This window comes from Engraulis encrasicolus, chromosome 5, assembly GCF_034702125.1.
Source record: "Engraulis encrasicolus isolate BLACKSEA-1 chromosome 5, IST_EnEncr_1.0, whole genome shotgun sequence".
NCBI lineage: Eukaryota > Metazoa > Chordata > Actinopteri > Clupeiformes > Engraulidae > Engraulis > Engraulis encrasicolus.
In genome coordinates, this window is record NC_085861.1 from 25,372,167 (window position 1) to 25,385,902 (window position 13,736).

The 13,736-nt window shown below is 42.9% G+C and overlaps 1 protein-coding gene across 1 annotated transcript; it reads right to left on the minus strand.

Annotated features, from left to right (window-relative positions):
• Nucleotides 1-190: 190 nt before the first annotated feature.
• LOC134449188 (double-strand-break repair protein rad21 homolog A-like) lies at nt 191-13,304 on the minus strand. Its single transcript, XM_063199009.1, has 14 exons — nt 13,215-13,304; nt 11,872-12,063; nt 11,299-11,428; nt 10,893-10,992; nt 10,513-10,619; nt 9,695-9,883; nt 7,758-7,877; nt 7,132-7,263; nt 4,380-4,603; nt 3,411-3,573; nt 2,946-3,088; nt 2,395-2,568; nt 1,558-1,641; nt 191-1,225 (listed from the first exon to the last, which is right to left on the minus strand). Exons 2-14 carry the CDS (start codon nt 12,013-12,015, stop codon nt 1,034-1,036), a joined length of 1,902 nt encoding a protein of 633 aa, XP_063055079.1. The 5' UTR covers nt 12,016-12,063; nt 13,215-13,304; the 3' UTR covers nt 191-1,033.
• Nucleotides 13,305-13,736: the final 432 nt, after the last annotated feature.

Here is a 13,736-nt window from a genome sequence, read left to right on the forward strand (position 1 = left end):
TGGATAGGCTGTAATCAATAAGATGGTTTGATGGATTGTATACAAGGTTCACAGAAAGTTAGAAATATTTGGCTTTGGTAAAATGTGGTGTATATGTGAAAGTGAATAGCTACTGTGACTGCACTTGAAAATGAGGCTGAGGATGAAAATGAACACAGTCGTGAACCTAATGAACACATAGCCAAACAGATACATTTCTTCTAGGTTTTATTGTGAAAGACTACAAACAATAAGTTCAGCATTTTTTACAAATATTCCTCAAGAAAATAAACTTCTCTCATAAAATAATTTTAGCAATTATGAAAGAAGATTTAAAAGATAATACAAAGACTAACAGTAGGTTTACAAAATGTTATTGGACAAAACTGAAAACCAAACAGGCAGGAAATAAAAGAACAAAAAGGCTTGTGATCTGGCAATCCACAGTTCGGATCTGGCAATCCACTTTCTGATGTCACCATGACTCGTATGAAACAAATCCAGAATCCATCCTCCAATGGTGCAGGACAAAATACTACATAGTCTAAAAGCAATGTGAACTTCACAGTAGTTAAAATTGAGAAAAAGAAGTGAAAACTATTTAATGGGACTTGATAAGACTGTACATCAAATGATAAAAGAAGGAAATGGTACTAGTGCTTGGAGATTTCAGAGGCAGTAACACCCACAGCCCAGCCCAGCTCAGCCCTCCCCTCCCAAAACGATTACAAGAAAAAGTAAAACGCCTTAAACATGGTTGACTAAGGTAACTGTACCAAAATTATCGGGTTAGCAAATTAATGTAATACTACAGTCTAGTCCCAGTGGCAGACAGGTTTGGACCACAGTAGCTGGATATAAAACATGCATGGTTGCCTTCACGCCTTTGCTCCCTCTCGCCTGCTTTTACAATGGCATGATTACCCCACTCTCTCTCAGACAGTAAAAACAATAAGTCAACCAACCCTCACCAACCCCAACCCTCCCAAAATCCACACAATAGCATAATAACAACAATAATACACATAGAAAAAAGTTTTGAAACAAAATCTGTCTATACAATGTGGAATCTGGGCCCAGGTGTGGCGATGATGTCGCTGAATGGCTCGGCCTGCGTTAAATCCACAGCCTGCTGTTTCTTCAGAACCAGGAAACTGTAGAATTTGGCAGCTGCCTGCTTCTTGTTGTTATTCTTACACAGATCCAGCAGACTGATGGACGTCTGGCCGGTCTTAGCAACCACCCGCTGAAGAGGGGAAGAGAGAGAGAGAGAGAGAGAGAGAGAGAGAGAGAGAGAGAGAGAGAGAGAGAGAGAGAGAGAGAGAGAGAGAGAGAGATTAATTGAGTGAACACACCAATTACTTCCACATGTGTTTCCATTAAATCCATGAACTCTTTTATTATTTTCAGTATGATCAAAAATGTTGAGGGAGGGAAAAAACAGCTCGTACTTGCTTAGCCACATCAAACATTTTTTATTTTGATTAAAATAGCCACTGCAGTGGACACAAGCTGTAAATACTGTAAAAAGGGGAAGGGGAGAAGCAGTGGGGTGTAACCCAGCAACTTATCGGTTACCTGTAGGCCGTGTAACATTTGCTGGGTCCTCTTGTTCCAGCGCCTTTCTTCCTTATCCTGGCCGTCGTCTTGGCCTTCCTCTTCCTGCAAAGTGCACAGTTTTAATGATTAATAAAACAAGTCAGTAAATGATTTTGAATGAATACAAAAGTGCCATCTCCTCCGTCACAACTTGTTTGTGGCTGCAGTAGTTGACAGCTGACTGCAAGCAGGAGTAGAGGGTGGATGCAGCACTTGCCAACTCTACAAGTAGTTTTTGAAACGTGTAAGCTTTAGAAGGGTTCGCACTTTAAATTGTAATCATGTTCCATTTATTCCGTGTGCAGTACGGATCATTTTATCGATCATTATCGATCAATTCAATTGTTAGTTGATAAATTAATTTCTATTTATATTTTTTTAATAAAAAGATGATTGAAATATTGCCATTCTTCACCTGGGGTCTCTCGCCAGTCAAGTTGGTGATTAATGGCAATTAATCTGTTCTAAATCGATAAACGTTTTAGTCGATTAATTGTTGACATCCATAGTGTGCAGTATACATGCTATATAAAAGGCGCTTATACAAGTAGATGAAATTAATTATTCCTGCTAAAACTTACACGGTCTAGAAACCAAACATGTACTCAAGCTCTGGCTACACTGTTCAGTTTTGAATATAGCATGGTATCACATTGTGAACTATCCATTGTAGTGCTCCATTTTTTTTCTGCATATAAAAAAATGAAGTGTTTTTGCTTGTGCCGCTTGTTAAGAGCACCAAGGACAGATAAGTGTTTCACTGCAGCCATGTCCTTGTGAGATCTGCTGAGACGGCACGTCAGGAGAAGTACTGACCTCCTCCTCCTCGCTGTCGTCCTTCTCCTTCTCCTTGTTCTTCTCCTCCTCCATGTTGAGCTCGCGCACCAGCATGCTCTCGGCGCTCTGCTCCAGCGGCAGGGGCACCTGAGGCAGGTCGGACTGGTTCACCGGCAGCATGGTCTGGTCTGGGGGCAGGTCCACTGTACCCGTCTGTATGGAGATAGGAGAGGGGAGGGCATATCAACACCACAACAACAGATTGATGGATGGTGGAATTTCAGTGCCATGTCAGCCATTATACCTTTATGGGTGGTTGGAAATGTCCGGTAGAATTAAAATGTAAATATATAATATAAAAACACAGAAATAAAACGATCCTCATGTTAACAAATGTGCCACTTAATGGCATGGGAAGACCTTAATTTAAGTAACACTGATGGTCCCAATCGTTCCCAAAATATAGGTACAGAATTGTCACAACAAGTCACCACATGCAGTCCCTTTCAAATGAAAAGTCACAAAGGAAATCCTTTCCTGTGATTAAAAGCCTAAAGCTAACCCCACAGTTATTAAACTTGCAAACTCACAGGGAGAGAGGCCTCCATCTCGTTGGACTTGCGCTTCAGCCTGCGGCTTGAGGGAGGGGGCATGAGGGTCTCGTCCAGCGTGGTCCGGCTGCCCTCGATGGAGGACGCCTGCAGGAGGCTGGGCTCCTCAATAATCGGCTGATCTGCAGACGGATGCAACACAAACACAAATCGATATCAAAATTAAACACAAACACTTCTGGAACGTTTACAACAAGGTTAATCTAGATTGCTCATTAAAGCAGAATGTCCCTCTTCTACTCGTTTAAAAAAAAGTAAAAGATGACGAGGGGTCCCAACATCAAGGGAAATAGATAAGGCAGAGGCATTTAACAGCCACAGCCAAAGGGCTGGTTGCTTCCTCTAAGTCAATGGCAATGGCAATATTTGCTGCAAAGAGTATGCATTTACAAATCACAGCAAGTGGTGTGAGGACGGTATGGCGGTATGAAAGGCAGGTCTCACCGATGACTGTTCCGCAGTGTGACATGAGCTCGTCGGTGCGGGGCACCTCTGGGTTCTGGCTCTCCAGCTCCTTGAGGAACTCGTCCAGGTTGTCGGCCTCGCCGCCCTTCCTCCTCTTCCTCAGCTCGTCTGGCACCAGCGGCGTCAGGCAGCGCGTGAACATCTGACGGGACACACAAGGTCATGGGTTACTGCGGGATTACGGTCAGAGCATAAAGCCGGAAATAATTACACGTCTGAAATGATAAAGAACAGTCTCACTAATCATTTGCAAATATTCAATGTGGTCTATTATGCCCGAGATCTTTCAGCCTCACACGGTACCTCAAACCTCATCGCAAATCATGAACTACATCACCAAACATTGCTTTTTAATCTCCCCTCATTTGATATTCCGGAGAGGAAAATCTAAGACTGTCAATACACCGTAAGTATAGCATTCTTGGTTGCATTTACTTTACCAATTTGATTTATTCCACAAGCTATATGTTTCAAAATGTCACAAATGTTATTGCAACTTGATTTGCAATGATTATACAACCCCAATCCCCTAAATGTAATATTTCAGAATTTGCTTTACATTCTGGAACTCCTGTTGAGCAAGAATGCCTGCTTAAGGAGGAGTGGAATATACTTTGTTTCTAGTAGATGCATAATCAACCATTGGGACGACAAAGCATCAAGACTAACTGCCAGCTTGGCAGCGAGTCTAAACTGCGGTAGCAACTGTTCAGCTATAGTTTCAGGCAGGCCGCCAACACTTCAACAAAGTGAGTGGGGAAGAGAGATGGGTTAAGGTTGCGAAATGACCCCAGCTTAAATGGTACAGTGCATTAGCATGGTGTGCCACCTCACTTGTAACGTTGTCTCTGCTCACGTTGAGGAGCTTGTGGTTTCAGAGGGGCAGACAGACGAGCTTCCACTTCTCTCCTTCTAAAAACCACGTTTGGATGCTGCACCACCACTCACCTTGAGGAGTTTTCCGTTCCAGAGGGGCTGAGCAGGCAGGGAGAAGAGCTTCTCCACTCCTCCGGTCTCCTTCCACATCATCAGCTTCTTGGTTGGGGGCGCCAGGTCCAGTGTGGTGACGATGTCGGAGTAGTCGCTCAGCTGGGCGCGGATGGTCTTGCTGTCCAGCTCCTTCAGGCTGTCCACGATCAGCTTCCTCTTCCTCTTGGCCTTGGTCTCCTTAACTATTGGACAGAAAACAGAGGGAGTCAATGGAAATGCAAGATATGAATGGGTTAGACGATTACACTGAAACACCTAGTTTCAGACAGTTTTGGCTCTAACAGCCCAGCCATGTACATTGACCCTGTGGAGCTCCTGACAGAGTTCTGGTGGAAACAGTAGAGTTGAGGTACATATTCAATTGCGCCATGATTTGGGCAGCTGTGGTTTTATGTAGTTAGCACCCGAACATCCCTTTCAGACAGCTTCCACTTGCGTCCAGTTAGTCCTATTCAGGGTGTCTACAGGTTTGACCAAGTCAAAATTAAGACATTTTAAGACTTTTCAATACCATTTTCCAAATAAAATTAAGACCAACTCGCGGCGTTTACAGGTTTTAGCAAGTCAAAATTAAGACATTTTAAGACTTTTCAATACCATTTTCCAAATGGAATTAGGACCAACTCGCAAGATCATACACAGCTTCAAATGAAGCACAAAAACCAATTGGTTATTTACATTAATGTAGCCGTTTGAAAACACAAAACTATACACAATGAAACTTTACACTAAATAAAATTCAATAATGCATTCTAAATTACACTACATGACAACTCCCAATTTCCGTCACATGGCTGACATAATTATTCCTCCCTAAATTAAGCTCCACAAATTTAAGACATTTGGGTTGAAAATTTAAGACAAAATAAGACTTTTCAAGGCCTTATTTGGCGAAAATGAAATTTAAGACTTTTTAAGACTTTTTAAGGACCCGCAGCCACCCTGCCTATTGGACGTGGTTTATCCTTCTTGGTGGTATGCCGACATCTCCCTGGATACCGTGGAGCTTGAGTAAGACTTTTGAACTCTGATACGCCACCCATAATGTTGTGTGAATTGCAATATTTTGACCAAAACTGGGCTCTTGCCCTGCTAATTGAACTTCATACATTAATGAAGATTGGCCACCAGGCTGATCCACTTAAGCCGTGAAACTTCTCACACTAAAATGACAGGTGTTTCAGTTTCATTGTCCAACCCCTGTACATCCGTTGTAAATTCACCTTTCGGAAAAGCCACGCCCCTTAGTTATTGTTGCTACGTCCGTCAAAAACTTAGAACCAGGCACACGTTTTGGCTGCGTTTCATAGGAAATGTGTGTAGCCTACACTTCTTGTATAGGCCTACACACGCTGATTACTAGAAGCCATATTCAACTGTGAAATACAACAACTTCATGATGGCGATGTAATGTCTGTAACCAGGACATTTTGATAGTGCTTGGTGTAAACTGGAACATTGCAGCCGTCCGCCAAGACCTTTGACGGGCTTTGGGCACACTGCGCTGGGCAGTCACACTGGGCGTCTCTCTTCTGTTCACTTTAATGGTTTTAGTTGACAGTTACAGTAATATCTTCATAACAAGGTTGGAACAAGCGCAGTCCCATTTCAGTGTTACTTTTTTTTGCTGTCAGTGTCACACTCGACGCATAGCCTATACACAGACACAAACCGGGAAGGAGAGAGGGTGGGGGCTGCTCCGTGGGCTGTGCATTTGGCGCATATTAAACAACGCAACTATTAGTTTCCCAATGAAATTTGAATCATAATGCCGTGAATCCAATTCTATAATATCATATAATATTGTCCTTAAGTCTGAGCGATGCATTGATTATTTGTTTAGGGTACGTTTTCTGCCAGCTAAATGCAAGGGGGAAGGGGGCTATATTAGCAAACAAGACGATTGCACAGTTAGCCTGCTACTTTTAAATATGATCACCTGGAGCTAATAGCCTCCACATGGCTTAATCCATCCCTGTTATCAGCGTGCTTGAGGTTTTTGCTTCCGGAAAGTGAAAAAACGAGGTCCTAATCAATCTTCAGATGGTGTCGGACCGTGGACCGTGGACCGTGGTGTCTCCCTAAAATCGCAGGTTTTTGACGGACCTCCGACAAGTTCTACACTCCTTAGTTACCGTTGCTGAGCTCGGATTGGTTGGCGGCCGTTTGTGGGAGGGGTTTTGCGAAAGGCTAATTTAACCATTGTCCAGAATTGATTAAATGTATGCAGGTGAATGAGAATTCAGGGAATTCTGTTGTTAGTGTTTTGCACTTCAAACAACGTCAACTTTGTTTGCTTGTTTGTTTACATTTATGGCAAATTATGCAGCTGTGGCTATTTCATGGCCAGTACAGGTAATAAAATTCGCTTCACATTAAAAAAAGACATAAATAATTGAATAAATACATTAAATAAGTTTGGTCACATCAATACATTTTTAAAAGTTCAAAACCTTTAAAAAGGTGGGACCTTATTAAAAATACCAAACACAGCGTTTCAAACAACGTCAAGACAAAGCAAGAAGCATCAAGGTGCTGAAAACCTTATGCAGAGATGACTGCCTCTTTTCACAGTCAACATAGTTTCAGCATCACACAGCAGATTTCCAATGCATATAATAAAACACGACGACTGCTTCAAATTATAATAACTTCTCTGATGAACCATTAACCATAATGAGTGTGTACTGATCATGATGACTACACTAACCAGTGATGTCGATGGGCTCCAGAGCGAAGGCCTCCTCCTCGTTGTGCACGAGAGTGGTCTGCTCCGTGTGGTCCGCCATGGTGGGCAGGGGCTCCGCTGGGCCGGAGTCCGGGCTGTCGGGACCGCCAGCAGCTGTCAATCAAGATTCAAAATTTTTTTAATTTGTCAAATGTCTCCCTGTGCTGGCACAACGGGCAATGAAATAAATGAGCAGAAGGAAAAAACATGAAAAAACACTAAGGAAACAAAGATGGCGGCTCCATCAGCAATTTGTATGTCAAATTACACATTCCTGTCTACTTTATGCATATCAAATGCTAAACCACTCAACCCCCCAATCATTATCATTCCTACAGTAAAGCATTTCTCTTTATGTGATCACGTTTGCTTTAGAAAACATTACCACATGCAGAGACAATAGCTTCACAGCAGCCATAACTATGATGGTTATGAGTTCCAACTGTGGTGTGGCTCCAGGGGAAATATTGAAATTACGGCAACCATATAAAACTCGCCACTGATTGGTAGAAGATCGGCAACTCCGTCTGCATTATTTAAATGAGGAGACTGAAGGACGATCCACAAGCCGCTGGTTGAGAAAATGATCTGAGGAAAAAGAAACTTACGGGAGAAGGCGTCATAGTCGTCATCATCATCGGGACCTGCGGGCAGTGGCACCGGCTCGTTGACTGTGGGCGGCTCATCAAAGATGCCGCCACCGTCCTCATTACTGAGCAGCTTATCCACTGGGAGGGAAGAGGAGTAATAACAGTGATTAGTGGCCAAAGCCACTGATATATAAAAAAACATCCAGCTAAAGATAGAACCAGGTCCTCAGTTACAAAAAAAACACTGCACAACACAAATCATTGAATTAATTGGGTGATAAACAACTCTTCATTCAAACAATGTAAAAACACAGCCAACCAACACTTGCCTGTCAATTTTCACCAATCTCTAATTATATTCTAGTTCAAATCTCCATTATAGCTTGAGATAATTCAATCTGTATAACCATTATCAGGGCTCCAGAGTGCGACCAATTTGGTCGCATATGCGCCCATTTTTTTCAATGGTGCGCCTAAAAAATATTTTTAGGCGCACCTGTGCGACCAGCCATCAGTAGAACAAAATCAATTTCCAAACAACCGTTTTAATGGATATAAAATGAATAGTCATTCTACAGTAGTGGCCCATCATCACACGATAAAACGTGACGAACCGGTAGCTTTCTCCCCCTTCCTCGTTCACAGGCAGCACGACGTTTCAGAATAGAATGTTCGACTTCGCTCAACTATCCGAGTTCAAATGTGCCAGCGAATTTTGTGTTCTCAACCAGGCGAGTTTTGCAACGGACGAGAGAGTTACAATCACGGTAAAAACAGCAAAATGACTTGAGGATATTTTAAACACGAGAGAGTCACAATCACGGGGAAAAACTAAATGGCTTGAGCGGATATTAAACATTGCCACACAAAAACGCAGACGGGTGCGGATAATTGCCCGTTTCAGCCGCGTGCAGAGCTGGCCAAACAACAGATGACGCGCTAGTCTGTCGGGACTTCTATGAGAGTTTTTTGATAGCGACTAGGGCAGGCTACATACTGCCTATCAGTCGGCAAGGCATCGTTCATGCACCTCGAGACAGCACGAGAGAGAGGGAGAGAGAGAGAGAGAGAGAGCGAGTGAGCGAGCGAGCGCACTAGTGCTGTCGTGTCTGTTCGTAGCGCTTGCTAAGATACCACAATCATTATGCAGAGGGAGAGCGCTCAAAAACGAGGAAATAGACAAAACCCAATTCACCTCAGATTCCACTGTAAACATAGGCTAGGCTATTTGTGTCTAATGATTTTAAAAATCATGACATTTTTAGCAGGGTTTGTTAAAAAAAATCTATCCATCCATCTATCCATCCATCCATCTATCTTCATATTGTAACTGTGCTTGTGCCGTGTGCATAGCCTTATTGCAGAAAAGGCTGGTATGTTGATCTTACTAGTCAAACACTACTGACTAAAAGGCTACTAATTTGGTATTTTCTACCAGCCAAACTGCTTGCAGCCAAGATGTGTTAGTTAGGTAGCCTACTGTCATGTCTTTTATAAGGAGCACATTTGGAAGACTAGCCTATAGCACATGAAAGGCTCCAGGTCTTTTGAAATATAGCAACAATAATAGAATAATAATAATAATAATAATAATTCTATTATTGTTGCTATTATTATTGCTATTGTTATTATTTTTAATTATTATTTTTTAAAGCTGAGGTGCGTGTGTATGGGGTGGTGAAAACATTTGGGTGCACCTAAATTTTGTGCTGGTGCACCTAAAAAAAATGTTTAGGCGCACCAGTGCAACCAGTGCAAAAAGTTAGTCTGGAGCCCTGATTATTTTTTTCAGATGAAATAACACAGCAACAACAAACTTGTCTTTTGCAAGGGTGATTCGCCATGTCCTATTGCAACTTGTCTACTTGCTGATCTGTTATAAGTTTATTATAATGGGCATGGGCATGTGCAAATGGTTATTCAGTACAAAGGGAAATTGAAACAGCGTGGCTTACTCAGGATTCCTCCATCGCTGTTGCCCAGGTCATTGTTGTCCCCGAAGTCGTCGTAATCCATCTGGGACTTGTCTGGCAGGGTGGAGGTGCCGGGTTCAGACTCCAGGAGCAGGTTGGTGTTCGCAGCAGAGATGTCCACTTCGAAGCCACTCTCACGCATGATCTCGCGGTCATCCATGCCAAAATCACCTAGTGGCCCAAAGAGAGGAAGAGAGCAAGTAAGAGAGGTAGAAGGAGTGAGCACTTGGTTTGCCAATTCATGTTCAGTGGGCGCCCAGGGTAAAAATAATAATAATAATACTAATAATAATAATAATAATAATAATAATAATAGTATTTGTATAGCACTGTATCATACAAGGGATGCAACTCAAAGTGCTTAACAAATGAGAAAAAAACACAATTGTAACAGACGGATTTAAAAGGAGAGGAAGAGATGAGAGGCAGAGATAGCAGGAAGGCAGAGGAAGAAGAGATAGATGCATAAGGTCCATAGTGGCTGGGTCTAGCATAAGTCATAAATAGTCACGCTGAAATTGGGCGCTCAGATCCGGCCCCTGGTGGCATCAGGGGTGAGGAAAAACTCCCTTTCGCTTGACAACACCAAGTGTAACCAAGGTCATGATGTGCAATTTGACACGTTTTTGACCTCGTAGCAAACTCTGGGCATGGAAGACAGACTTGCTAAGAGAGCTTGACTGTCACCAGCGCATCTGTGTCAGGCTTCAAGAGGCAGCTTTACCCACATTCTAGCGCCAAACTCTTGAGATAGCATCCATTATACTAACATGCAAGTCAAATACGAAACGCTACTTTACCGAAGTCGTTCTCCTGCAGCAGAGTGATGTTCCCCACTTCCTCCCGCATGGTGATCTCCTCTACACGACTCTGGTTAAGGGTGAACTGCTGGGCCACGTCGATGTCACTGAACACAAGGCAAAGCAACATCACAACTCATTAGTAACTATTTGTGTGTAAAGACAACATCAAGTCCAGCATAGATATCCACCCAAATAAAATTTGAAGAGCTATACGGTTTGAGGATACAAGCAATTCCACAGTACAAGTAAATACCACTTGCCACTGCTCACTGACTCAAAGTAGAGTCTGAAGATATAACAGAAAATACACAATATGATAAATGACATTGTACAGAGAGGAAATGCCTCCAATGGAAAATGGTAGGGCCTATACTCACTCCAGGTCAGGTAGTGGCTGATCGAAGTCATGGAACTCCTCAGGCAAGGTGATGGCGTTGTAGGCCGCCTCCCTGTTGTCTTCCGGAAGATCCACCACACCTGAGAAACAAAAAAGCGCACATGAGGGATGGGCTTTGTGTTCCGTTAACAGTGGTTTGTTTTCTGGCAGGGAGCACTTTGCACCAAAGTGAGATATGTGCCCAAGTTGTAAGCAATGTGTAACTGGAACTTTGATCAAATAATAATAAACAAAAATTACTTAAGATCATCCAGTTCAAACACCAGCACATACAAACAAGTAAGTTGGGTCTTTCATTCATGGCTAAATTGCAATATTGTTTACATATCACTCTGTGGTCAAAGCCAACTTCTGAATGCATGCTTGTCTTCAGTGTTTTACAGTACCTGGACGAAAGGCCATTTTGATCTTGATGAAAGCCTCGTTACAATCAGCCAGGAGATATTTGGCTTTTCTGTGGTAGATCCTGACCACTCCCAGCAGCAAGTGACCGGAGGTACGTAGGGCCATTTTCACCTGAAATCAGTCCGCAAGCACAATCAGTACACAGAGGTAAAGGGAAATGCAGGGCAGCAGATATCACACTGACCAGGGTCATTTTGCATACAGATACTTCAGAGAAATTAAACAGAATACAGTTACATCAGGGAGGGGCTTGACAGCCGTGATACACTAATATTTCGCAGGAACATCACAGCAGCACTTGTAAAACTGCAGTTAGATGAGGGGCTTTAAAATCCACATTTGGCATCATTCCACAAGTCAGTTGTTCCTACATACAGCAGATCACAATGACATATTGAGCACAGTGCAGAAGTATAACCATTATGTGACATCAACCCTTGCCTTGTGGCTCGAGGCAGAGCAAAGACACTGCCAATCTTGCATGTCTGGTTATACCCATGCTGCATAACGTCTGACAGGAAGACAGAGCGATCAAGACAGTGGTATGATCTTACCTTTGGCGAGATGATGCTCTCCACGCTGCTCTCCAGGTTACACTCGAAGACATGGGCTTTGGTTAGCTTCTTGTCCCAGTGAGCCGCCAGCCAAATCTTGGCTAGCGGCCCACGTTTACTGAGGACGAAGTGGGCGTAAAACATCGCCCCAGGTGGCTCTCACTACGGCAGGATGAACTTCGCCTACGAGGGCTGAAATAAAACACCAAAACAAAACAGTCATTGGTCATTGTTTTGTGCACAAATGGAGTGGATAGCAATCATGCGCCGCTGTCCATACTATTCAAAACCTTGACCGCGCAAAACCCTCCGTTCAACGCTGTCAATCAAGGATGACAGAAGCACGCGCATCATGGAAGTGATGATTCAATCGGGCGAAAAGCAAAAATATAGAGACCACCCCAAGTTGTTGACACATGCCTTGTTTACAAGCACGCATCAAAACAAAGTGCATCGGCAAACAATCCCAGGCACCACTAGTAATGTAATCAACCAAAAGCTGGCGTCTGTTAGCTGGCGACAGACGACTTATCACTGACTGTGAGCTTTTTCAAACCATCTAAAATCTCCTTTAAGCTGTATCGCTGGTTAACCATGATCATGCAGACATATCGAGACCAGGCCTTGTAGAAGTTGCACACAACAATCCGTGGACTGAGCCAAAGAGTTAAGTTCAGCCAGAAGTTGCTGTCTATTTTCTCTCAGCTAAAATGGTTAACTCTAGTCAATTAGCTGTTCAAAGCTAACGTTAGCTGGAATGAGCACTATTTTTTACGCACAGCTGGGCAGACGTGATCTGTGTCAAGGCATATCTTCGGAAATAAAATTGTCATAGAGGTGAAGAACATCAGCGCTACAGCAATTACAATATTCGAGCACGCGTTATGCAATAAATAAAAAAAAAGCGCGCAACAGGTCTATGGGCCTGTAGCGAAGCTTCTTGGTAAGCTAGCTAGCAATCCTCAAGTCGCTTTGAAAACACTGGCAAGCTCACTTGAATCATATAATCCAAACTATAAGGCAGTAGCAATTTCATATTGCATTTAAATTGCGTTGACGAACACCACTTAACCTCAACATGGAGTTTATGTCATGAACAATAAATATGCAAACAAATCTCGTGACAGCGGAAGCCGATTCTTAGCATGTAGCCGTTAGCTACATGACATGCTATCGACGCTTGCATGAGCTAGCAAGCTGCCTTCGCTCCTGCCCAGTTTGCTAACCATGTTGCCGTTATTACAGAACGCATTATTTAGTGCATTTCACCTAAAACTACCCCATGCAACATTGTTGTTAACTTTAATTATGTTTTGGTGTAATTTCGAATAGAATGCGCTCACCAATTTCACCCTTTCCTCGAAAAGTGAAGTCACTTGTATTTTCCCTCCACTGGCTTATTCATTACAACAACCAAGATGGCGCCAGCTTTCGTGCTTTAAAATCTGCGGATGTTTATGGTCAAAATTTCAAGCGGTGGGAGGAGCTTTTTTCAGACCGATTAACACAAAGGAAAAGGAGTGCGCTTAGTATTGATTGATGGCAGAGGGCGATATTGTTTTAATAACGGACCACTATATCGCCTTTGCCACACGGTTCACAATTTTTTTCTTTTACCTTCAATTTCATGACCACGTAAATACGCGCTTATACTACAGAGGCCCAAATTCATTGCTTGGTTTATAGTAGTGATTTCGGCTGAGTCATCTCGGCTTGCTGACATGCTCAGAGAATGGCTCAGACAAGGCCCAAATAAATTCCTTTACAAAAGGCCTGCTCCTCCAGCATAATATCTGTAAATCGGTTACATTTCTCAGTAGGCCTATGTCGGCCAATATGACACTGAAGTGTAAAAGGTCTTGTGT

What these genes read in the sequence shown, in the direction of transcription:
- LOC134449188 (XM_063199009.1), bottom strand. Translation starts at nt 12,015, where the DNA reads ATGTTTTACGCCCACTTCGTCCTCAGTAAACGTGGGCCGCTAGCCAAG. An exon ending in CAGCGATGGAGGAATCCTGA is followed by an intron (nt 7,878 to 9,694) that starts GTAAGCCACGCT and finishes CTTCCCTCCCAG; the next exon opens with TGGATAAGCTGCTCAGTAAT. An exon ending in ACACTGCGGAACAGTCATCG is followed by an intron (nt 3,089 to 3,410) that starts GTGAGACCTGCC and finishes ATCCGTCTGCAG; the next exon opens with ATCAGCCGATTATTGAGGAG.